Here is a 27,446-nt window from a genome sequence, read left to right on the forward strand (position 1 = left end):
TAGTGAATTTAGAAAATTATTACAATTCACAAGCTAAGGAAGGATTATGGAATTTTGTCATACGCAGTAAGTTTAAAATAAAATACTTGATTATTTTTAAAGTTACAACTAAATGAGAAGAGTGAAGAGTGATTGATTAAGAAATACAATTTGTAATTTATCAGTCTCCTTATACATTCTCGGTATTATATGTTGATATTTCCACTAGGTTTGGAACCCTCTGCTTGCAACAACCATGAGTGCGGACTCATTTTTCAATGCATAAAGCTACTTCTTTCTTCTCTGTAAAGCAAACAACTTAACTCTTGCATATAAGTGAAACAACTGAATCGAACAAAAGAAAGTGTCATATGTCCTTACATTATCGATGGGATTTCTGCTTCAGTACAGTATATCCAAGTGAAGTGCTGTGAAACTGACAACATGCAGTTATATCATTAATGCTGACGAAAAGGGTATGTAAGTATTAGAAATTTAACGCAAGGAATTTATAGAATTGCATTGTATAGGTACCTGATTTAGCTAACCAACACATTAAAACAGGAACACTCTAATAATAAAAGCTTCTGAAAATTCATATACGAGGAGCATCCTGAAAAAAGCTTGTACGCAGCAGCACTACTGGCCGGAGACCGACACGCACATGCGGGCAGGAAGAAGTGCCATTTATCTGTAATATGGTACAGTCACAATGCAGCCGGTTTAGGACAGTTCTAGGTTGAAGATTGCAGCTCTCATACAGTCTCCCACCGACTGCGATGTAGTCTACATTGCACGCTCAGAATTTGGCACAGAGCCACCAGCAATCGTGTCAGGTGTGCAGACCGGACGTTGTGAGTGATAGTATGGTCAGACGATGGTGCAGACAATTCACGGAAGGCCAATCGAATGTGCACAACCTCATACAGCCGAGTACACACGGGCCCTTTGCATCACTTCAGGTGAGAGATCTCAGACCACTCCCTGTACAGCCCTGGCCTTGAATGTACCGACTTTCATCTCTTTGTTTAACTGAAGAGGTTTCTGGCAGGGCAAGGATTTAACAGCTACATTGCGGTAGAGATAGTTCCAGTCTTTGCTGTCTGACACATATACCATGGGCATACAAAATTTAGTGTCATGCTAAGACACATGCCAGAACAACGGTGGTGATTATGCCGAAAATTAGATTAGGACTCACTGTTACTAATGCAATAAATTACAACTGATATTCTTGTTTTATTTATGCCTAATCGGAAGGGACCTTGATATTTTGTTATTTTATTTTTCAAATTTGTGTATTTTCTTACTTTTTATTTTTTACTATACTGAGTTATTTTTCCCAAAATTCACATTTTCATTTTAGCGCATTTTCTGGCAAATATCTGAAATTATACATTCATGGTGTTTTTAAACTACTGTTTCAAATTGTAAGCCACATGGCTTATGCCTCTTCGCGAGAGTTTGATATCTTGAAAGTTATTTTGAAAAAGTTATTTTCCATACCCCTTTATTAATTTTAAGGTAAGGATTTTAGATAATGGAATTTTGGTGTGGAGTTAGGCCCCCACAGTTTCTTGATCACGGCTGAAGGTGGGGGTGATGTGATCAGCACCACACTCCTGGCTACCTTTATCCCTCAAAGTTTCCTCAAGGTACCAGCTTCATATGATGCTGGGTGGGCGCCGGAGCAGTTTGAATAGGTGGAAAACATCCCGGTTCTCTCCCGCAGGGGATCGAACCCGGGTCTCTCGCATAGTAGTCAGACGCCCTAACGACTGAGTTCCATTATTACTCGCTCGACAAATGCCGATGGTGCGCACTTAGCTAAGTAATTCAAAACATATCTCGTGCGACAAATACGAAGATGTGGGTCCCATGTGACGGTAGATACGCACTCGATCTCCTGTTAGAACCCTGCCACTTTGCTCTGTGATGCAAATGGTTTTGATAGAAGTTGAAAAAATCGTGGGAAATAAATGATTTAATGTGGCTGTCGGAATTATTCCACGTACGTATAACTCTATAGTTTACTCTTGAGTAAAATGTTGGAAAACTTGCATGTTCTATGTACACAAACATGGCCTAGAAAAGACAAGGATGTTGGATTTCATGGAATTTTTCGTTGTTTTAGGACATTTCTAAAAACGCCAACAATTCGCATTTTTTGCCAAATTCGCATTATTTAGATATTTCGAACGGGCGAAAAATGTTTCCAGACATCACTGCACATTCCTAAACATAATTTCGCAGCAATTACCATTTTTCAAGGTTTTGGCGTTTGCGAAAAATCAATGTACCTACTAATTGGAAATTACTTTCTGGCCACCCCTCGTATAAATCAGTAGATGGAAAGTGAAAATTTAGCAGGGCTGGCAGAGAAAAGTCAATTCTTGAAGGAAGTGATTTGCTGTTATGACAATGATTCGAGTAAATATGATATTAAAATATTTACGTATTTATTATTAGTACGTATTTATTGGACATTAACTTCACTCAGTGAGAGATTTAAGACCATCTCTCACGAGATTAAACAGACAGGACAGAGAGTGGCGTTAATTTCATTGCAATACTAGTGTTGCAGTAAATTTGAGGTTGGGAGCATGCACTTGCCAATTTTTATAACGTTCACCAATGCAGATTTACGTTTCACTTTTTCGTGATAGTATTCAATATATATCCCGTTTGGTTGGATTCTTCTTGATATCTAAGAATATTGCAATGTCATTGTAAACGTATGTTAACTTGTGCGAAACCAGTAATACGTCAGGATGATAAAAGAAAGCCTTCGTAAGGACTGATATATTCAATAAGGTGAAGTGAGCCAGAAGAGTAATAAAATTCCAGCACCATATTTGCAGTCTAAAGTTCTTCTTGTTTATGCATGCGATTTTTGTTCGATGTTGCAGTCCATGCAATTTCTGTCGCATGTTGTAGTGAGATACTCTGTCGGGTGGCGATATTCGACAAAAATCGTATGTATCAATGGAACATATTTGTTTCCATCTTCCTTCAGTTTGGCCAACAAAATGCCAAACTATGACGTCCGACAACTATCGGACGGCGCCACCCGCTCTTATCCCCTCCATCTGTTGACAAGTCCCCTTACTACTCCCATACGGACAAGAAAAAATGATAATTAAATGCATTTTCCACGTAATATTTAGAGGCTTAAACTTTACTCCCCCGATGATACCATATGGTATCATCAGAGTAAGGTCGTACTGGCCCGATGATACCATATGATATCATGGTGCTGATTACGAAATGAATGTGCTTTTTGGACCTTCATACTCTTATGTTTGGGTGGAAACTCTGACACAGGTCTGGAGCAAGCCTGGGATTGATATTGATCACCAACCTCCCCCTTCTCACCAACATATCCATGCCACATTTCCGACCAGAGTTTCACTTTTTGGCTCATTATTCAACTTGTATGGCACCCAGGAACATGAAACATGTTTCAATCTCTTTTGAAACGTCCATTCTTTGAAGAGAATACTAAGGTTTGCGCCTTCTCCCCAAAATAGCGGCAGAAGAGGAGGTAAATTCCAGATTTTTATGTTGTTTTTTTTTTTTCATTGAAATTCGGTGGTCGCACCCCCAAACCCCCATTCCTCGGTTCGGCGTTCTGAATTGTACACGGTTGCATTTTATGATGTTCTAGCTGCAAACCAAAACTTATCCGAAGTAGATTTCTCCCATAGTAGCCGAGTTATAACAATTTCCCTCCAAACATGCAAATTACCTATTTTTCGCAAAAAAATAAATAAATAAATAAATAAATAATTTAAAAAATCACATTTTGGCACATTATTCAACTTGTATGGCACAAAGAACATGAAACATGTTTCATTCTCTTGAGAAATGTCCATTCTTTGAAAAGAATACTAAAGGTCGCGCCTTCTTCCCAAATCACGGGAGAAGAGGGGGCAAACTCCAGATTTGTATGTTTTTTTTTCATTGAAATTCGGTAGTCGCTCCCCCAAACCCCCTTTCCTCGGTTCGGCGTTCTGAATTGTACACGGTTGCATGCTCTGATGTTTTAGCTGCAAACAAAACTTGTCCGAAGTAGATTGCTCCCATAGTGCCCGAGTTATAACAATTTTCTGAGCAATATGCAAATTACCTATTTTTAGTAAAAAAAAGAGTGTTTCACATTTTGGCTTATTATTCAACTTGTGTGGCACCCAAGAACATGAAACATGTTTCATTCTCTTTGGAAACGTCCATTCTTTGAAGATAATACTAAGGTTTGCGACTTCTCCCCAAAATAGCGGGAGAAGAGGGGGCAAACAACAGATTTTTATGGTTTTCTTTAATTGAAATTCGATGGTCGCGCCCCCCAAGCCCCCTTCCTCGGTCCGGCGTTCTCAATTGTACACGGTTGCATGCTCTGATGTTTTAACTGCAAAACAAAACTTATCCGAAGTAGATTGCTCCCATAGTGCCCAAATTATAACAATTGTCCTTCAAAAATGCAAATTACCTATTTTTCGTAAAAACCAGTTTCACATTTTGGCTTATTTTTCAACTTGTATGGCACCCAAGAACTTGAAACATGTTTCAATCTGTTGAGAAATGTCCATATTTGAAAAGAAAGTAGCAAACTCCAGATTTTTGTTTTTTCCATTGAAATTCTGGGGTTGCACCCCCTCCCCCCTAAACCTCCCTTCCTCGGTTCGGCGTTCTGAATTGTACACGGTTGCATGCTATGATATTTTATCTGCAAAACAAAACATATCCGAAGTAGATTGCTCCCTTAGTGCCAGAGTTATAACAATTTTCCTCCAAAAATGCAAATTACCTATTTTTCGTAAAAAAAAACAAATTCACATTTTGGCTTATTATTCAACTTGTATGGCACCCAAGAACATAAAACATGTTTCATTCTCTTGAGAAATGTCCATTCTTTGAAACGAATACTAAAGTTCGTGCCTTCTCCCCAAAATAACGGGAGAAGAGGGGGCAAACTCCAGATTTTTGTTTTCTCCATTGAAATTCGGGGGACATGCCCCCAATCCCCCCTTCCTCGGTCAGGTGTTCTAATTGTACACCGTTGCATGCGCTGATGTTTTAGCTGCAAAACTAAAGTTATCCGAAGTAGATTGCTCCCATAGTGCCCAAGTTATAAAAAATTTCGTCAAAAGAGTGTTCGAAGTCAATGAAGACGAAATTCCCTGACATTTCCCTGACTTTTTTTGACACCTCAAATTCCCTGACTTTTCCCGGTTTTCCAGGTTTTCCAGGTCTGTCGCCACCCTGTTTTACACTTACTTCAGTCTTGTCATTTATGAAAAATTGTTAATATTTGAAAACCTGAAGTAATTTTATAAGTCATTTTCCTGTAATATTTTTTTAACACATCTCACAGTCCAACTTACGACAAGCTGGAAGTCTATGAGTGGTGTAACAACAAGTAAGGGAATGTGCCATTTATATATTACAAAAGTAGTGCCTAAAAAAAATCAGAATGGAATCGATCGTAAAATGACTGAAAATAATACATGTACAGAAAAAAAACCTAATAAAATCAGACATTTCACTAACTTTAAAAACTCACCATTTCCTGTAATAATTATTCAAGATAATGCTGCACAAAACACACGAGTAAGTTATATGTGTAGAGTATGATTTTCATACAGCTTATATGGGTACGAATAAGTATAGTAGAACGCAAATTTTATATTCCCAGATTTTTAAGTTTTTTCACACTATACATTCAATCCACATGGTCCCAACGTACAAAAATGTTATAAAAATTTTCCCAGATTTTACACTTTAAGTGCTTACTCTTGTCCAATGAAAAATGTAAAATCGAGGTTCCACTATATTTCTCAACACAGTATATCTTCAATTTATTTGCCTTATTGACAATTACTCTTCATTTGAATGTTTAAACAATTAATTTTCACAGTTAAACAAATCTGCCATCTCACCTTTCACTAGCATGCCGGTAACTTGATCTGAAGGCAGTCACAGCTGCTGATTTCACTTTGCTTATACCAAATAGCAAGTAAAACTTTGGCAAGGAAAACTCATCAAGACTGAGACGTAACACACGCTGCGTTTCTTCTGCAATACAAGAACAAGCAAATATGAACAAAAAAGTTTCTGCAAGTAAATAGTCTATATTCAAGAGCTCTTGCAGAAATAGACTACTAAATAAAAAAAAGTTGACAAAATAAATAATAACCGAGGACAAGTTGGTATAAGTACAAGAATAAAAAAAACAACAACTGGTAATTATGTTATTCCATAAAGCAATATTGTAAATTTTACTTAACTGGGTGGCTCAAAAGTAGGAACGAAATTTCCTACAGTAATGAAGATTTTTCTAGGTGTGTGGATTTGAAAATTCCTACATTTTCAACTTTTATCAAATTCACATTATTTCTTATACACTTTATGTTATTTGATGACCATGATTATATTGTAAAATTGCATGCCATAATCAAGTGATTAGCGTCTTTTTTCTAAGTCCACTTTCTGTACAGATACACTAATTGGATCGGCAGGTTTATGAAGGGAATGCAGACCAAAAAATGGCAAAATAACCTTTTGTACTCGACATCATCGGAAAGTGTCGCTCTACACGTGAGTGTGAAGAAAGATATAAAAAGCAGTCCCTAGAGGACGATAAAGAACCCTGAAATCAATGTAAGGTGTAAGAAGGAAATTAATCCCTACCACTTATACAGTTCTTTTTGATTTTCCACAAATTTACTTTGGACTTTTTCCCTTCTTAAACCTGCCAATTCAATTTGAACTGGACCTGGATTTTAAACAGTTTAAAGTAGTATCGGAACAACCATGTGCCTCCACCAGGTATAGAACTTAGAACCCTTTGATTACGAGTTATTGCCAAAGAGTATATTGAGAATTATTATTTATGTGCAAACCAGTAATCAGTTATGAAAGACATTCTTTCCACTGAAGAATGAAAATTAATGTTGTAAATTGATTTGCATGCGAACAGGTGTTCTCGTGTTACCAGCCAGGTTCAATTGGAATTAGCTTCCTATTGGCTTGCTCTGAATCCTGGTGTTCTCATTGGCTGGTTTATTGTTTTTACGGAGGAGTGGGTTCCAGGTGTTCTGTTGAGATTGGTGCTTTCCCATGAAAGGGCCATGGCTTCCTTTACACATCAGTCCCAGTAACCGGCACATTTGGCTATTATTTTGGTGTCAGCAAATAAAATCCTGCCCCCTTGGTGATGCTATGTTCCGCAAGTCCTGACTTTTCTGGTTGGAATAATAGAAAGTAGACTTTGGGACCAACGGGTTAAGGAAGCCATAGCCATTTCACAGGAAAGCACCAATATCAGCAGGGACGCGAGACTCCAGCTCAGTAACGCCTGGAACCCACTCCTCCGTAAAAACAAGACACCAGGATCCAGAGTGAGCCAACAGGAAGACAGCGTCCAAGCTCCACCACATCACGGTCATATATATAACCTTACACTGGTCGCCATTTTTTTTACATTCCCTGAAGATGAGAGCAATGTATGCACTCGAAATGTTGGAAGCTAACTCCAATTTAACCTGGCTGGTAACCCGAGAACAACTGTTCAAATCACGTCGCCAGGAAAGCTACAATTCCTACTTTTGATTTGCATGGTTCATAAAATGATTTGTTCAAACTGAATTCTCATACATAAGCACTGCTTGAACAAAGTAGAAGTAAATGACTTTGGTAAGAACCATTTGATATATCAGGAGAAAGATAAAATTAGATATTCTAAATAGGGTTGAGCCAACACCATTTCCAATACTCTATTTCTCTATTTGAGTGTAGTGGAACACTCAAAACTCCAGAAAAGTATCAACTGATATCAGTGGGAAAAAATTCCAACCGACACGACCCTCATGGTAAATTAACACATGTTTCTGCAAATATTGTCCGTCATCATTTGTTAACTTACTTCGCAGATAAACCTCACTTTTGTTTAGGCTCTTTCCAGACTTTCTTATCTGTGGTCACACAATTGCTACAAGTATACTAGTAAATAATAATAATAATAAATATTACACTTTCCTAAAACTCATAAATATAAAAGGAAATAAAAAGTTTCAATGTATCATACCTGAAAATACTGGCTTTGTACATGTGCAAAGGGAGTGGATGATGTTGATGACCAGCCCATGCGTTGAAGCTCTCATACTTAAAGATCCAGAGTACACAAGGAAAGTAACTATGTGGAACAGGTATGGCAAATGACCTGCAACATCCAAGCAATTATTGAAGGACAACATGAGTAAGTATCTCGCTAAGATAGCAATATCATCCCACATGAGGTGCTGTTCCAGGAACGTTGTAGGGGAAGTGCATGTCTTGTCAAGAACCTGTATTAATAAAAATACAAAAGGCAATTTAGTCAAAACGTAACAATAAATACCCGTTATATATTTTATTTAATTATTTATTGTGATTATATTTCTGTAAAACATATATATGTATGACAATAGCATACACTAGGGATGGAACAATACGAATTTTTGCCAATAACAATAAAAGAAATCAGAGAGCAGGAATGAAATTCAGTGCAGAAAAAAGCGAGGTGCTAATAACAACAAGAACCAAAATGAACCAAGAATAAAGATGGACACGAAAGAGTTGAGGGTAGTGGAGAGCTTCAAATATCTAGGAAGCATAACTGAGAGGTAAACAGAAGAGAACAAATGGGTGGTGGACGATATAAAAGCATTCGAAGATTAATATGAAACAGGGATGTACCTATGAAACACATACTATGTGCCAATAATTACATAAGGAGCAGAGACTTGGACAATGACAGAGAGACAAAAGAAAGATGCAGGCAGTGGAGATGAAATTTTTAAGGAGTATATTGGGGAAGACTAGAAGGGATAGAATAAGGAATGAGGAGATCCGACAGACAGTGGGTGTGGTGAAGCTTCAGGATGGGATAGATCAGGCACAGATGAGATGGTTTGGATGCATGAAGAGGATGGTTGAAGAAAGACTACCAGTAAGAGCTTACCATGCACAAGGAGTGGGAATAAGGCAAGGGGGAGACCAAGATGTCGGTGGAAAGAGCAGATAGTGGAGAGTGTTAGGAGAAGAGGACAAGATTGGAATATCGTGGAAAGAGAGAAGTGGTGGAAGACCAGAAAAAAATGCAGAGGCTTGGCTTCTATGCCGACCCAGCCAGAGGCAGGAAATGGCGAAGGATGATGATGAATAAAGTATCAATATAAAATTGATAAATATTCTATGATCCGATATACGATTGCAAATGTTCCATGAACACGAATCCATCCTAGGTGCAAAGAGAAGATTCTAATTTTCAGAAAATTTGTCAAAGCAAGTCTTCCTTTAAAGACAGGGTGGTGCATAATGTGTCTACAAAATTCAGTTGTTAATTCTGTCTGAATGCAGGCACACATGTCCACGAATCTCCTGCAATTAGGCACCTGTCATGGAAAGCTGGTTGGTACAGACCAAATAGCGGCAGTGGAGGTGTTCTTTTGAGCAGGTTTGATTCAGAATACAGAGCAGGCACTGCAAGAATGGGTTAACGAAGACTGCCATCAACCCATGCCAAGCAGATATCATGATGATTTAAACAGTGGAGAGAAAATGGCACCGTACAGAAGCCATCAGGTCGAAGAGGAAGCGGGTTCGGATGAACAACTCCACTGCTGCAATTTGAGCCTGAACCAGCCAACATTCCATGGCAGGCAAACTGTGAACCTTACATTTGTTTCAGCATGGGAGATTCCTGGTCATGCATGTCTGCACTTGTAAGAGACATAAACTGACATTAGTAGATACAATACGCCAGACCAGAACAAATATCATACACAAATACTGATATTTCAGTGCCTATCAAAGTTGTGTGTGTAAAATATGGCATTATAGTGGAACCCTGATTTTACATTTTTCTGCATTCGACATTCAATCTTGATGGTTCCAACATAGCAAAATGCTATAAAATTTTCCTCGATTTTACATTTCCCTGCATTTTAAGTTGTTTCAACCGAGTCCCCTGAAAAACGTAGAAATTGGGCTTCCACTATATTAATATTCAGCGATGGGGCTAAATAATGATATTGAAACATTGGTCCAACAATGTTCTGCAATATGTCAGCAAAATTTCTGATAATTAGAGGCACATATTTTTGGAAAATAAAAAAGCCAAATTTCGGTTCAAAAACAGAGTCAATTTCAGGTTCAAAAAGCGGTAAATAAAATTACATTTTGGTTTTGAAATTGTGAATATAACCCTAAACTTGATTCAAAACTACACTTATTACACCAAAAAAAATCCCTTTAGACAGCATATTTATGCAGTTATCAGTAGAGCCCGGAAGTTCAGGCATTTATTTTCGTTAAAATAGGCAGGCAAAAAGGCATTTATAATGTGGAAAATAGGCACTAAAAATGAAAAAAAGGCTAAATAAAGCGAAGAAATGCACATTTGGAAGTCACTTACTTTTATCTATAATCTCTGGCAAAATGTTAAAATCTACATTGGGAAGAGCATTTCAATTTTCTCCGTCTTGATTGCACATAACTACAAGCTGTTTTTTTAAGTTCTCAACATTCATTGATAGTCGTCTGTCAGAGAGAATGTTTTTCATAATAGAAAATGATCTTTCTACTTCGACAGAAGCTATTGGAGCATACATAAAACAAGCTAATGTAGCTGGACTCATTTTGGTTAACAGCATTTTCACCTTTTAGAATATCACAAATTATTTTCAATTGTTTCAAGTCCTTATTTGCACTCACTACACGTTTGCACTTTTCCGCAACAGCTGACCCCTTTTCTCCTGGCACTTCCATCATCTGCTGCATAGATTTCTCGAAGATTTTCATGGATGCTACAAGAGTCTCACCTCTTTTTTCTAGCTTTGTAATTGTCTCTGGCAATGCACAATAATGTGCAAAAATAAACAACAGTTCATTCTTCAGTTCTGAATAGCACAGGAGTTTTACACTTCACGAATTGAAGCCGCTTCATTTTCTGGAAGAGCACCTCACCGATTTTTTCAAGGTTGTTAGCATAATATATAGCTGCTGATATCCAGGTTCCGCATCTCGTCAAGACTGGTTGCGGAGGTAAACTAAGCTCAGGCGCAACTTTCTGAAATTTTCGGGTTCGACAGGGAGATTTCAGAAATATCTTCTTTGTGTTCAAAATCAACCTCTCTACTTCAGCAGTCAATCATGCACAAGCAAATGTTAACCGAAAGGCAATATCCTAACTGAGCATGAAATACTTTTTTCTCACACTATTCTCCTTCAGCAATGTTGAAACATGCATGAGTTCAATATTACTTAAATAAAGTGAAAATTATTCACATAATAAACGGAAGAAAAATAAATGCCAACATATTTTTTAAAAAAATGGTCAAATTTCATTGAAAAAGGCAAAAAAAAGGGCATTATAATTAAAAATAGGCAGTGGGGTCCCAAATAGGCAAAATAGGCAAAATGAAAAGGCTTCTAAAACATTCGAAACAACATAAAAAACGTATATCCGGAATTTTTTTATCAATATATGCAGTAGATAAAAAGAGGCATTTTGCCAAACTTCCGGGCTCTAGTTATCAGTATTAAATTTAGCCTTACAGTTTTAGCTTCTCAGATATTTACAGCAGAATTAATCAATTTTCCGTGAATTGAATAACACACAGAATAATTCAAACTTCAGAAAGTGTCGCTTCGGTAAATAAACCACAAATTTTATTTTGCATTTTCCAGTTCATTTCGCATTATTTCGTGACAAAATAGGGCAGGAAAATGCACCTGACACCTTTCAGAAACATGAAAAATTAACATTACAATGTGGTATTTCACATTCGTGTTTTCGTAAAAAACGAAATATGCATGCCTCTACTGATAATTTAGCTGATCTGATAGTTCTTAAAGCAACCTGTAAAGAGAATCATGGCATTCTCTTGCACTTTATTATGAAAGTTAAATTCACATACTGCAGCTGCTTTATGCAAAACAAAATCATTACAGGACATGCAATGTCAAAGGAGTTAAATGTACCAATGTAATAAAAAAATGTGAATATGCTGTTTTATTTCAGACCAGTGCAATGTTAAAACTAAATTCCAGGGTGAAACATCTGTTAGAAGGCCAAAGCCTGCCTGCAAGGTCAACATATAGCATGATGGGGTATGTTCCTTCACCTTTGGCTTGCAGACTGGAATTTGTTTCTTATTATCAAGCACATCCCCACTGTCAATTTTGGAGCTACCATTGACCCCAACCATCCATCCATCCAAACCCAGGACCCCTCGCACTAAAAGCAAGAAATCTAACCATTTCTGCTACTGACACAATTGGGACCATAAAAAATTCACGTACACAAGAGTCCTTGACAGTGACAAATCTAGGTGGAATGAAACAAACTCTCAATAAAAATATTAAATAAACCATTGCTGCACATATACCCACACCAAATGAATACAGAAAATGAGGTAATACTTACCCTGCACAGCCGACCAATAACTTTCTTTGCAACCTCGTGCACATTCGCAGAAGCAAGTGCGACTGCTGTGTCGGCCATGATTTCTGCCTGAGGTGAGCCAAGGCCTCCGGTCACAGAGCGTTTTATGAAACTGTCTAGCACCATGTCTATGAGTTCAGGTACCTGCGATAAAACACAAAAAGATTGTATTTGAATGACAAAATATGAGTTCACAAAATGCATACCCTTAATGAAGAAACAAGTTTTCTTTTTTTCATTTTCTGTTATATTTTTTTTACGCATGAACTCCTATCGTGGTTACACAATCAGAAGAAAAATAAAGAAAAAAGAGCTCTGGCAAGAATGCAAAACACATGATTCAAAGTTAAGAGCTTGATTCAACCAATCTTAATTTACCATGTGTGTAACTAATTCATAATAACATGCATCAAATAACTAATAACAACAAGATATAGAGGCAGAAATGAACCAAGAATAAAGCTGGACACAGAAGAGTTGAGGATAGTGGACAGTTTCAAATATCTAGGAAGCATAATTGAGGGAAGTGGAAGAATAGATGAAGAGGTAAACAGAAGAGGACAAATGGGTGGTGTACTATATCAAGCATTTGAAGATTAATATGAAACAAGGATGTACCTATGAAATGCAAGAAGGTAATATATAACACATACTATGTGCCAATAATTATGTACGGAACAGAGACTTGGGCATTGACAGAAAGATACAAAAGAAAGATGCAGGCAGTGGAGATTAAATTTTTAAGGAGTACATTGGGGAAGACTAGAAGGGATAGAATAAGGAATGAGGATATTCGACAGACAGTGGGTGTGGTGGAAAGAAAAGATAGCGGAGAGTGTTAGGAGAAGAGGACAAGATTGGAACACCGTGGAAAGAGAGGAGTGGTGGAAGACCAGGAAAAAATGGAGAGGCTTGACTTGTATGCTGACCCAGCCAGAGGCAGGAAATGGCAAAGAATGATGATGATACATCAAATAAGACATCATACAGAAACTACGAGCATACACAATATACATTGTTGACTGACCAATATATAATTGCGTAAAACATAAATCCAACTGAGTTTAGTTGTTTTTTTATTTGTATGGAGAGGGGGGGGGATATATTTAGCTATTTTCTGTTGCCCTGATTATAGGGTTACAATATCCAGAAAATACCATTAGCACTGCAAATAAAACAAGCTTGGTTCCAGGTTTTGATTTTTTAATGAAATTCCTGCACTTTTTTTCCCTTGACTTTTCCAGGTTTTCTAGGTCAGTGGGAACCATGACTTCAGATACATCAATGAAAAAACAAACATTATAAAAGTACGAGACTAAACTTACTTGTCCAATCACACCCCAAATCTTGGCCTGGATGGAGGGATACATTTCCACTTCTTCAATGGTAAGCGTAATCAATTTATCCAATATCAAAGCCACCTTTTGTCTCTTCGTGTCATCAGAATGTTTGCAGAATCTGTGAAGGAAAGGATTCGTGGTTTTCATTAAAATAGATCAGTGTTACAAACATTGCATGATACTGATGCAAGGCTACTGATTTTTAAACTGAAAGTAAGATTTGTGTTCAAGTACTGGTTTAATAAGAACCACATACTAGCAAATTTTTTTTAAAAATGCATCATTTTATTGCTCAACGAAACCTGAGGCTGTTCTTGCAATTATCTTTTCTATTAAAATTGCATGAAATAAAAGAAAAATGCTGAGATGGTCATGTTCGACTTAACTTGAAGCAGGTAACATAAAAGCAGCATGAACGCAGGCAAGAACTTAAAACCCCTGTTTTCAGCCTTGTCATCTTCATGGGAGGAATTTGCACGTAGGTTAGAGGATGGGGTTTCAATCATACTTTGGTTGGTAATTTTTTAAACAAAAAGAATCTGTTATATAATGGATGTTGTCAATGTTACGTTGTTGTAATATAGCAACTTAACTGTGAAAAGAAGCAGTCTGTTTTATTTTTATTTAAAATTATGAATCCCGAATATCATCAGATAATTCAAATTCATCATTGTTTTCACAAAGTCACTTGATGTTTTTTGTTACATTAAATTTTAAAGATGGTGGCTTACTCCATTTGTGAAAAAAAAAACTCCATACTGGATCTATGTTACCATTTTCATTATTTAATTTATTCCAGTGTTCTTCTGCAATGAACGAAGCTTCCCAGACATTCAACTCTGTGTTTCCCGTCAATCTTTTTAAAACCCTTCTCTTTTTAATAAAATGCTTCTCTTCGATGATGTGAGTTGACAACAGGTTTGTCAACTGATGATATTTGGGATTCATAATTTTAAATAAAAATTTTAAAAAGATTGACGGGAAACACAGAGTTGAATGTCTGGGAAGCTTCGTCACAAAGAAAAACTGTTTTCTTATGCTTGTAATAACCGTAAACTACAGGAAAATAATTCTACAATGCAAGCAATGCGTACATGCAAGAAAAACTTCAATCATACTGACTGACTGATCGATCGATCGATCTTCCAAATTACCTACAAGGGTGGCCACTCCAGGACCTTGATAAAATTCAAGTATAATTCCTGGTTTTCAAGGCGAACGTTCCAGAATTTCAAGGATACAAACAGATGCTTTCTATTTCAGCCTTGCTCATTTCCGCCTCTCACCACCCACATGCATATATACACACAAATCCATTAACAATATAAAGGGTCTGTGCGATTCTAATTTACCTAAAAATTCTAATTCGCTTCAAGATATCTTGCAATGATCTTCCGTCTGTCAGATATATTGTTCTGCAGAAGACACTAACAAAGCAAACAGATTGAGAGAATTCTGTTTTATTTTCAATGCAGCTTTCTTCTCTTTTTCTTCCTCAGCAAAATTAAAAGCTAAACTGTGAAAAACTTGCCTCAGGGAATTAATAAATATGTATAAATTCAATGGGATTTGGATTAATAAAATTGCAATTTTTCATGTAGAATTCACGCATAATTCCTGGAATTCAAGGAATTCCCGGTGAATAGCCACCCTGCTACAAGTTCCTGGCTTAAGGGTGACTGTAAGGCAGGGTTGATAGCTAGGGTACACAGATTTACCTAAGTTTGTGCTATATTTTGATTGCCTTGAGTTTTAGTTAAGTTCATTTTATACACAGATAGGCTAATCGGGACTGGACCTATAGTTTGAGGTGTGATGTATGTACCTCCACCGAGTAAAGAACTGGGGACCCCTTGATATGATTATATGACAATGATATTACTGCTATGACATCACGGAGTCCCCATTTGGATTACCTATTGCAAGGTAACTCAAACATGGATAATTACAAAGAACTTTGGAATTCATGGTAATAAGTTTCATACTATCATAGTTACGAAAGACATGCTCAAGAAAAATAACAAGTACATATACTGCCACCAGACGATAAGCTGCATGCTTTTTCTTTTGCTATGAACTTGCCACCCATCAAAGCACGGCAATCTTAAAGAAAGCAGTATGCATTGCATTAAACAGCACAAATGACAGCCTCCTTTACACAATTCCTACAAAAACACGTGGCTCATAATGCTCATAATTTCTTTATTTTGAACAATTTGAAAATGATGAAATAAACCTGTTGAAATACATAAACTTACATATTTTTTCCCTCTAGATATGTAAAAGCATGTATTAAAGGTAGAAATATGGAAAAATATTGACAATAAAATGTCTTAAATCACTACAAACACTACTATTCGTAAAGATATTACAAAATTTCAGTGGTCAAACTAAAAGTAGGTATTTACATATAAATCCTAGTCCTGGTCATGACCATTAACATAAATGTGCATGCAGGGACTGGATACATCCATTGGCAAAATAAAGGTGTTGGTAGCAATTGCAAGTGGAAAGAATACAGGAACCGGTTTTGTGAAAATCATCTTCCGCTGAGGTGTCAAGTTCCACTCACAGTAATTTTGCTGATAAAATACATTACAAGGCGATGTAATGATTGAAACAGAAATCCAAAATCACAAGCACAGCTAAGCGAGAGTTTAATAAATCCATAATTACAAATGAACCTAGTGTTGTTTCGTGCACATTTTTACCTACCTCCCCCTTCAAGTGCAGATTTGTTTTCTCTAGCTATACCCATCTTCCCGTGTCAGACACAAAATGATGCATTTAAAATATACTTACCAATACTTAAATAACTTACCTGACAAGATTGGGAAGCCAAGGTGTCATGTACTCCAAGCACAAATGCTTCAGCTCAATATTGGATACCCTGAAGCCTTGTATGCACTCTTCCAGAAACTCCAACGTCAAGTGAGGCTCATTATGGGCTAGTTTTTCACTCACAGATTTGATGAATAATGTGTTATTGGACGGAATGCAAAGTCCTAAGGAGAAATACAAATATTGTATAATGAAATGAACACAGCAGGTCCTGAACAGTACACAATATGCACACAGTTACATAAAACTGACACATATATGGCAGCTACGAGGGTGGTTCAGCATGCTCCGCCCCTGACATAGAAGGAACCCTTGTAGGAAAACCAAATCACTGTCACTTTTCAACATAGTCCCCTGCAACATTAACACACTTTTCCAATCGGCCTTCCAGTGCTTCAATCCCAGCAGAAAAAAATTATTGTGGTTGGTCCTGCAACCAAGCATTCACAACATCCATAACCTCGGAATCACTGTCAAAATGTTTTCCACGAAGGTGTTTCTTCATGTTCGGGAACAGGTGGAAGTCACTGGGGACCAGATCTGGAAAATAAGGGGCATGAGGGACAATTTCGAACCCTGCTACATGAATTGCAGCCACCGCAACTTGGGAGGTGTGGGTGGGAGCATTGTCACAATGGAACAACACACCACGGGCCAACATTCCGCAGCGTTTCTCCTTGATGACAAAGTACGTAATTCTTCAATTAGGGTCGCAAAATAAACACCTGTGATTGTCTTTCCCTGTTGGAGATAATCTATCAAAATAATTCCTCCACATCCCACAGCACAGATGCCATCACTTTGCCCTTTGATGGTTGAACCTTGAATTTCTTTGGGGGTGGAGAATGGGGATGTTTCCATTGCATGCTTTGGTGTTCACTTTCGGGATCGAAGTGGTGAACCCACGTTTCATCCATTGTAACAAATCTCTTCAGAAACTTTGGCTTGTCAGCCTTTATTGTCCGTAACAGGTCCTGACTTGTCACACAACGTGTCCTCTTTTGGTCGACCGTCAGCATTCTCGGGACTCAATGTGCAGAGATCTTTTTCATTAACAAATGATTATGAATAATTGAATGCACAATGCCAGTTGAGATGCAACATGTGTCTGCTATATGGCGGACAGTCACTCGCCGGTCTGCCAAAATCATGTCATGCACTTTTGTAATCATTTCTGGTGTGGTCACTGTTGCAGATGGGCCACCACCATGCTCATCTTCACAGGTCTGCCTACCACATTTAAATTCAGGGCACCATCTCTTCACTAGGTCATATGAGGGGCTAGAGTCTCCAAGAGTTCCCACCATATCTGCATGGATGTCTTTCGGTGTTAGATTTTTCTTGAGTAAATATTTTATCACTGCTCGGACCTCAGATTTTTCCATGTTTTTACATGTGGCTACACTTCTTACTGATCATCAACTTGTAACAAAAAGAAAAATTATTGTAAATTCTTGAAACTTTGTGGATATTAGTCTAAAGAATGAACAATGTTACATATAAAATTACAGGTCTCTACTATCACTGGAAATGGGTCAGGGGCGGAGCATGCTGAACCACCCTCGTATAGCTGAGCTGATAAGAATTTTACAACAATCTTGATATTCATGATGGAACACCCATGCCATGACCAAACTTGGAACCGGCAGTGGTGAAACTATGAACCCATTATTCAAATGAAAATTCCTTAAAGGTGGGAGGGGAGTGGAGAGAGAGAGAAAGGGGCTGTATGTAAAAATATTTTATTTATTCAGTGGAACCTAAATTTTATGTTTTTCAGGGAATCAAGGTGAAAAAAAAGTATAATGTACGAGATTTGGCTAGAAAAAAACCGGACTGATGCTATGAAATCTTTTATTCGGCATTTTGTACAACAGGAACTTTATCTCCTTCAAAGTACTTTCCTGCACGATATGTACACCGCTCCATACGAATTTTCCATTGCTGGAAGCAGTGTTGCCAGTCATTTTCGGAGATCATGTTCATTACATCCGTCGCTTTTCTTTGCACAGCTTCTACTGTCTCAATTTGTAAAGGAACTTCATATTGACACGCTGTTCCATTTTAATACTCAGCATTTTTCCGACGGAGCACAGACGCACGTTCCGCTTTGTCCAAGTGCCACAGCGAAACTGAGAGGCCTGCACCCAGGGCAATTAGTCATTCTGTAGGCAGGGTATGGTAGTATAGAATCATGCATTGCTCAACCTTCGCGCATTCGTTGTTTGCCAATAGCAACATCAATCCGGTTTTTTTCTAGCCAAACCTTGTATGTTAATTTAAATCGAGGAAAAAATTATACTTCATTTTATTGGGACCACAAATGTACAATGTAGGAAAATACAATCCACAAATATAAAACTGTATTGACACAAGATGTACATTACTTTCTTTTTAACTGTAAGCTGATTTTTCTATGCAATTTTCATACTTCAAAGAATCTGTAACATGAAGGCAAGGATTCTACTATACACTAGGGAAGGACCAATATGAAATTTTGGCTGATACCGATAAAGTACGGATATAAAATTTACCAATCCAAGTCATACCTAATAAATGTTTCTTTCCAGGTGACTGCTGTGCAAAATAAGTTGCATATTTAGAACTTTATTTCATTTAAAAAGTAGGGCATGGAGATTATCCATGAAAATTATAACAATATGGCAGAATATTGCACTAAATTATAAGATATTTATAGATGTATCGAATATGTAAAATAATCGGTAATTTTACCAATACACTGATATCGGCTGATACCAATAGAGTACCGATTAATCTGTCCCATCCCTACTATATACGAGGGTCGTTCAAGTCAATCGGGGACTTTTTTTAAAAAAAAATAGAAGAACAAATTTCAAAGTGTGGTAACTGGATTTATTTTTCCACATAACCTCCTGCTACAGTTATACACTTATCCCAGCATTTAACTAACGCCTGGAATGCTTCGGCATAGAAAGATTTATCATTACGGCGGAACCATTGTAGGACAGCATTCTTCACTTCATCATCAGTGTTGAAATGTTTTCCTCCAAGGAATTCCTTCAGGGGTCCAAACAGGTGAAAATCACTTGGCACTAAGTCAGGACTATAGGGGGGTGTGGTAATATCTCCCAGCCGATTTCCTGGAATGTGCATTGAGCGGTATGCTGTCGTGCATTGTCTTGCAAAAAGAGAACACCCTTTGTGATGAAACCCAGACGTTTCTTCCATAAACTCATATGCACATCACGCAGAACACTGCAGTAATACTCACTGTTGATAGTATAGTATTGATACTTGCAATTTCACGACAGGTTATGCGACGATTGTCCAGGATCAGCTGCTCCACGCGCTGAATGTTCCCAGGAATGACTGGCGTGGGCTGTGATCCACCAAGACCGGGATCGTCAGTAATAAAGATACGGCCATCTTTGAAGCGCTTACACCATTCAAATGTCTTACTGCGACAGAGTGTCTCATCACCGCACTGAGCCAGAAGTCTTCTGTAAATTTCAGCAGGTTTTCTGTCCTCGTTCACTAAAAAACTTCATCACAACACGCTGTTCCATGTAGACGTCCACACTGTTGTCCGCCATCTTGAATAACGGTCTATGCAGAAGCGCGGGAAATAAGCGCCGCCTACCAGTAATAGCACACAGTTGCCAGTTCCTACTGCATACAAAACCTCCAGCCTAGGCATCTATTTAAACCTGGAAAAAAAATAAGTCCCCGATTGACTTGAACGCCCCTCGTACATTAAAAAGTGGTGCAAGAAACTGGCTTTAACCAATAACAGCTGATATTGAAATGATAATAATAATAATAATAATAATGCAAACCTGATGTTTCTAATAGTTGTCCCTCTATCTTCAGGTCAAAGGTAGCAGTTAAAGCGCAGAGTTGATTGTAAGCTGCAGTTCGCAGGTTAGGGTCGGACGAGCCCAAGTTCAGTAAAGCCATGTTGAGCAGGGTACCAGGAACATCTTTGGGTCGTATCTTCTGGTGAACAGTCACAGAATCCTGCAACAGGAACTGATTTACATCACAAACACTGTTTTCAAAAAGACATGAAGTTATACACTTTTGAGATGCCCTACCTTGAGTAATATTCAGGTTTACAAGTACTTTGCACCAAGCATAAAAATTTGATTTTTTTTTTGTTGTTGTTGTGCTTGAGTAGCCAGGTTTCTGAATACATATCTTCCCTCCTCACTGAACATGACCAGCTCAAATACAACAAGTAAAACAACTTTTTTGCATAATGAAAAAGAACACTTGCAATGAATTAATTAATGAATGAAAATCAAGATTTGACACAATAGGAAATGCACAATGTCAAAATTTTAGCGAAAAATGCAGGCTCAATCAGGACTCAAACCCGGGTCTCTGGCATACCATGTGCCATTGCTTTACAAACTGAGCTACCAAGCACTGACAGAGACAATTCCACTCCGGCAAAAAAACAAACAAACAGCAACTGCAAAAAATCAGGTGAAGACAGGGCTGGCTCAGCAGATGTTGGTAGAGCAATGGTATGGTATGCCAGAGACCCAGATTCGAGTTCTGGTTCTTCCTGCATTTTTTGCTGAAATTTTTTCATAAACTTTAATAAACCATGGTAAAATCTGAATTACCTTGTGGCCAAGAAACTAAAAACACAAACAGCATGAAACAAACTAAATACCTAGCCCAAGCTTTTGATCCTTCAAGCCAGATTTTACCATGATTCTTCTGGTGCATGGTGTTAAGAAGTTTTTTTTAAAAAAAAATTAATGAACCAGTTTCTTTACAATGTAATTAAATAACATTTCAAAATCTTGACCAATGCACAGGATATCTGGAGATCTGGAATAACATTTGAATCAATTCTTTCCATCGTCCAAGTTGCTGATATCTGTCAATAACTATACATCAGTACAATATACAACCTAAGCACAAACAGGCACAATTATGTATTGCTTTCCTGCATAATCATTAATTCTGCTCTAAATATTAAACACACTTAAAAAATACATTCAAATTCAAAGACTTATTTGATTGAATTATCAGTTAAAAAGTTCCCTAGTAAACTTTCAACTATCGTTAAACTGGAAAAAATCAGTTTTGCCCATTCCTGCTGATATTTGTGTATTTCAACAATTCAACACAATATTTAATAGTTGGAAGATATATTGTGTTGGTACCCTACCAAGCCAAACTAGTACTGTGCATTAAATACAGTACTTTAAAAGCAAAATTCTCTACTTTGCTTTGATAGATACCAACACAATATTTATAATCTATTACCTGAGCTAGTTCTATGCATCTGAACTGACACTTGCAATACCAATTTCACCTATCAGCCTATACTGAAACAACAATATAAATGACGCTTAGCTTGTTCTCCAGACAAGTTGTAGAAGGTACCTACTAAAAACCAGTGTTAATACATTAGCACTATCATACCCTGTGCTAGAGCAAACATAAAATATATTCAGATTATGTCTTACCGGTTGGGAGAGTTCCCATCGGTTCCTGATGTGGATAATGGCTTGTACGATGCTATCACAGTCATTATGGATGAAGGAGAGGGGTCCAGATTCATTGGCTATTGTCAGAGTGAACTGGTTGTCATCCACCAGGCACACTTCTTCAATTTCGGATGCATAATACACATCATTCAGCAGGACTGAGTGCGATAATACCTTGGTCTTCTCTGCAGAAGTTATCTGAATTGCAGTTGGTCCTACCTGAAAGAAATAATAATATATATTGGGGATGGAACAGATTAATCAGCACTTTATTGGCTGATATAGACGTACCGTAATTTTACCGATCTGATGTATCTATAAATATTTTATATTTAGTGCAATATTCTGCTATTTTGTTATAAATTTTTGGGATATTATAAAACATTATCTCCATTCACTACTTCTTAAAAGTAAATGACTAAATATGCAGCTTCTTTTGCATTGCTGTCATCTGGAAACATACATTTATTAAGGAGGTCAATAAACCATTCACGTTCTTCAAGGACCATTTGGAATTTTATATCGGATCAGTAGAATTTCAGTTATTCATAAATTTTATATTTGTACTTTATCGATATCAGCCAAAATTTGGTATCACCCCATCCCTATTATATATGATTCAGAATGATAGTTAGCAAAATATGATTAAATCCAAGATCAATATGAGAATGAGTTCACTACATGAAAAAGTTTTATGCTTGCAACATGATCGCTTCGTTTGATTGTTGATCAAGGCATGTTGCTAATTTTATATTCAAAACAAAGTGAACAGGTATGGAATATTTTGAACTATTATTGAATCAGTATAAATTTGCAATAACATCATCAGTCAGTGTGATGTACTGCAAAGTTAGGAGCTCTGGGTTCAATTCTCACCAAGGTGTAGATGATTTGATTGTAGAAACGCCAGTGCAACGACAACCACGTCTACTCCGTCTGTCCTGAAGCCCTGATAATGACTCCGTGAAGGAGTCGAAAGCTTGGAAGAACTCTGAAGTGTTTTTTTATCATGCTGTTAGTGTGTGATTTTAGTGTTTTAACAAATGTGTAGATGATTCTTTTGTTATTTCAGTTTCATTTTTCATCATTCATCTTTACTGCCACAATTAACCTTCAAAGGTAGAAAAGTGATATACAAGAAAATACACAAAAATTCAAAGTAATACTAAAACATTAAGTACAAGGGGAAAAGATTCCTAATGGCAATATCAGAAATAATGCTAATTCGTAAGTTGATTTTACATACTGAAGAGGCAATATACCATATTTTGAACAAAAATAACAATAATTAAAGCACTTGCATTGGCTAAACCTACATACCTTGATGGCCACTTTCGTATCTTTATGGGACAGTTTCAGAGCATTGTTGAAAACTTTAAGATCTTCGTCCAGGGACAGAGTGGCTCCAGGCAGCTTCTGTTGGTCAGGATCTATAAATTCATGCAGTCGGCCAGGAGCATCAATAAAAACAATTTTTCGATTTCCCTGGGAAGAAAAATGAAGACATATTTAAAAATAACTCACTTTTTAGTTTTATACTAAGTGGCAGCATAGCATTAACTTATTAATCAAAATACAAGTTTTACTTATGATTGGTTCCTAAAACACACATTTCAAATATGTTTAGGGTTATCCAATAAGATCACATCAAAAAGGTAAAAACAATTATGAAAATGGTTAAAAGGGGGGGGGGGGGGTAATCAAATCATTGAAGACTGCCTCATGGTCAACAGCAGTTTTGCATTAGCAATGCACATCACTTCCCACCGTCTGCAGCAGTTACAGTTAATACTTGAACTTAGCATTAACCTTAAGTAAATATCTCAAACTTTCAAGTTCTTAATTTTTGTTTTATTGTACTTTTAAGGAGAACACCCTGTACAACTGATACCAATATATAATACTAGATAAATTGTCCATCACTATTTTTCATTCTCTTCTCTTCTACTTTCTCACATTTTTAAGGAATTGACTCTTTTCTATCCTGGAACAGACGCTACTCTCAGGCACATATATACAAATATATTTTAGGAGGAAGGGGTTCAAACTAAGTTTCCCAGAAATAATAATAATACTAAATTATTAAATTAAATACTAATATATAAATGCATTAATATTGTATTATTATTATATGAATTGGTAAAAAGACGGTAGGCTATGAGAATACAGATATAACACCACCGACTCATTATCTACCTTGCATATACCTAAGATTGTCAAACTCTGTATAAAAACAAGTGGCCTGGCAAGAAAATTAATGTCAAATAGATAAAGAATTGAATATTTATTGAATAACAAAAAACGATGATGTATCCAGTGGACGGAAAGCAAAGTTCCTGATTAATATGTTATGCATAATACAGGGACCGGCAGAAAAAGCTGACAGTTTTGAAATGTGTATATAAATAAAACAATTAATGTAATGCAAGGTTTAATAATCAAAATTGTAACAAAAATAATTGCCACTTACAGTGCTTACATTAATTTTTCTTTGTTTCAAAAATTGTGTCCGATAAATGACGACCATACCTTACACATTCATGTAGCCTTGCCTTTAAGTTGGATGTCGCCCTCATTCGGAATTGCTGCTATTTTCTTGCGAATAGCTAACTTGAGATCACCAATTTTAAAAATGGTGAGTCCATTGTCCAAACGCAACAATGGTTTTGAAGGTAGTTCCATGTCGATCGTCACAGCCATGTACCCAGTCGGAATACGATACTGCTTTGGGTCAAAACTTTGAGAGACGGGTCAAGTCTGAAAAAAATCTCAATGGGAATGGTCCGGGAAATGTTTCCTGGACGTGTAGTGTCAAGAAATGGTGACGTTCCCTGGCCTCCTAGCTCCCCGGATCTGACGATGTGTGATTATTTCCTCGCACGCTACCTCAAATCAAAAGTGTATGTTGAAAGACCTCACACAATTGGTGACCTCAAGTTAGCTATTCGCAACGAAATAGCAGCATTTCCGAATGAAATGCTCGTGAGGGCAACTTCCAACTTAAGGCAAGGCTACATGAATGTGTAAGAAATGGAGGTTTATCTTTTATCGGGCACAATTTTCAAAACAAAGAAAAATTGCATTACATTAATTGTTTTATTTATATACATATTTCAAAGCCGTTAGCTTTTTCTGCCGGTCCCTGTATCATAGGTGGTAGTGTGCATATGTCTTCTTTTTTGGTACTGTCCTTTCAAGCCATGTCTTCCCAATCTAATCCTTGTCTTCCAACAAGTCTGTCGCAAATAATAACCATCGATTATACAACAAATGCTAAACAAGCATATTTTCATTATTTAATTTATGTACGTGGTAAGTCTTTAAGGAGGGGTCCAGCCAGACCCCTGGACCCACTGGTTCCTCTCTACCTGTTGACAAGTGCTATTTCTTACATTGCAATAAACAGACTGAATAAACATGATCATTAACAATTTGCTTCATATCATTGTGATTAGCTATGCAAACTCTGCTTCATTTGCAGAACTGCTAAGAAGAAATCTAATGCTTTGTTTGTTACAAATAATCTTCAACCTTATTTTAACTTCCTGATTTTGCAGTGGGCCTCTCAGAAGCTATCAATTATTTCACAGTTTTAAAACCAACAATAGAGATTTAAACACTCACAGATTAACAATGCACATGTACTTTCTAATACAGAGAACTATCAGTATTAAGTTCCAAGCTCAAAAATCCTTCCTTTTCAATTGTTTTGCCTCCTTCAAAACCTGTCACCTTAAAGAAACAAATAATTACCTTCAAAGGTGCAAGTATCCTGTCATGATATTTTGTGTACTCTCGCACCCAAGAATTACAGTTATAAATGTATGCAGCATGGATGTTCTCGTATGCTACTTCAGGAAGAACAACAAACCATTTTTGCAGAAAATCAGTCCTGAAATAACATAAAAGGGCATACAATAGGAAGTATTAAAAGCCACAGTGTATAATGTATAACGAATACCTATCTGTTTTTATATGTCGATGTTTTAAATCATAGTCTGCTTTACAAGACTGATTTCAGAAATTGTTGCTGCTGAAGGAATGGTGTGTCAAAGGGAATACAATGAAATAAGCTGAAAATTGGCGAATGTGTTCTGTGGATAGTCTTTACATACTAAAGTACCAACAATTCCCATCTTTATTCAATGGTAATTCAGTATACAAGGAAGAAGAAAGATTGTTGTAGATAACTTGAGGTTGGGAGATACTTGGAAGATAAAAATTATGCAGAATATCAACTAGTCTTGAATCCTCCTTGACTGTGTACATTGTTGTGTGCATAACTGACACACACAATATTATTTGACATTGTTATTTTGAAGTTTAATGAGATGTAGTTTAAAACCTAACAAATACATTTACTGAGATGAATGGTAAACCTAATTTCCAATGATAATCATTATGCTGAACACAGTGAAATACATATCTGCCAGCCAATGAGCTGAACTCTATGTCAACTGTTTTTTTTACAAAGATGTGTTCTTGCTGCTACCAGCTACCTTGAGCATTACGAGAGATTTGGGAAATACAAACATGATAACACGTGGGCTGTAAATTTAAAAGTGGCAACACTGTCAGGAAGAGGTGATAACAGCGTGCATTTTTGCCACGGGCCACGTGGATTTTGATTCACAATCGCTGTTCTACCTTTGTAAACATGCTTTAGGACAGTACACAAAATGGTGTTCATTCCAACCTTGAAAATACACAACACTCACTGCACCAACCACTTTTGGCACTCCTTGCGACATCTGCCCAAACTGACAATGCTCACTGCCAGATAGCACATGCACGGTGTTATCATCTATCCCTAACAGTGTTACCACTTTCAAATTTACAGCCCACGTATGTTCAGTGATGGATCAACTTTCTGATTGATGCTCGAGAGAATTTTCATTAGCATAACATTACATGAAACCAACTGATACTAAATGAAAAACTACAAAGTTGAAATGAACTAAAACAAAAATTCATTAAAATACAACTTTTAATTTCGGAGGTCCATTAATTTGACAGTCTAAAAAAGTTTGATGGAATTTTTGTCAAAATTAAGGACACCAATAACTAAGTTTAAGATTACTATAAGAATACAAAATATGCATTACATGTACTTGAACAAAAGTTATTACATTACACAGAAAAAGGACCAAATAAAAACTACCGACTCACTGTGGGAACATCAGGATATTTACAATAATATCATATAATTTAACAAAACTACATGTTGCAAATTAACACATATAATGACAAAAATTCAAAAGACCACACACATAATGCAATATGGGTATTTGTACATGTCTATTGCTTTAT

General features: G+C 36.9%; 1 protein-coding gene across 5 annotated transcripts in view; it reads right to left on the bottom strand.

The window, feature by feature from the left end:
• The window catches only part of Nf1 (neurofibromin 1), a 135,046-nt gene that overhangs the window by 28,806 nt on the left and 78,794 nt on the right, over window positions 1–27,446 (bottom strand). For 3 of the 5 annotated variants that reach the window (XM_083128477.1, XM_083128476.1, XM_083128474.1), the window contains 9 exons: window positions 25,890–26,028; window positions 23,457–23,621; window positions 22,116–22,355; window positions 20,466–20,658; window positions 16,628–16,811; window positions 13,792–13,924; window positions 12,449–12,610; window positions 8,066–8,324; window positions 5,919–6,054 (listed from right to left, as the gene is read on the bottom strand). In XM_083128477.1, coding sequence (XP_082984603.1) covers window positions 5,919–6,054; window positions 8,066–8,324; window positions 12,449–12,610; window positions 13,792–13,924; window positions 16,628–16,811; window positions 20,466–20,658; window positions 22,116–22,355; window positions 23,457–23,621; window positions 25,890–26,028 — 1,611 coding nt within the window. The remainder of the gene's footprint in view (window positions 1–5,918; window positions 6,055–8,065; window positions 8,325–12,448; window positions 12,611–13,791; window positions 13,925–16,627; window positions 16,812–20,465; window positions 20,659–22,115; window positions 22,356–23,456; window positions 23,622–25,889; window positions 26,029–27,446) is intronic. The other 2 variants (XM_083128478.1, XM_083128475.1) reach the window with 1 other exon arrangement.

Source organism: Lepisma saccharinum, chromosome 9 (assembly GCF_977018435.1).
Source record: "Lepisma saccharinum chromosome 9, izLepSacc3.1, whole genome shotgun sequence".
In the NCBI taxonomy this organism is placed as follows: domain Eukaryota; kingdom Metazoa; phylum Arthropoda; class Insecta; order Zygentoma; family Lepismatidae; genus Lepisma; species Lepisma saccharinum.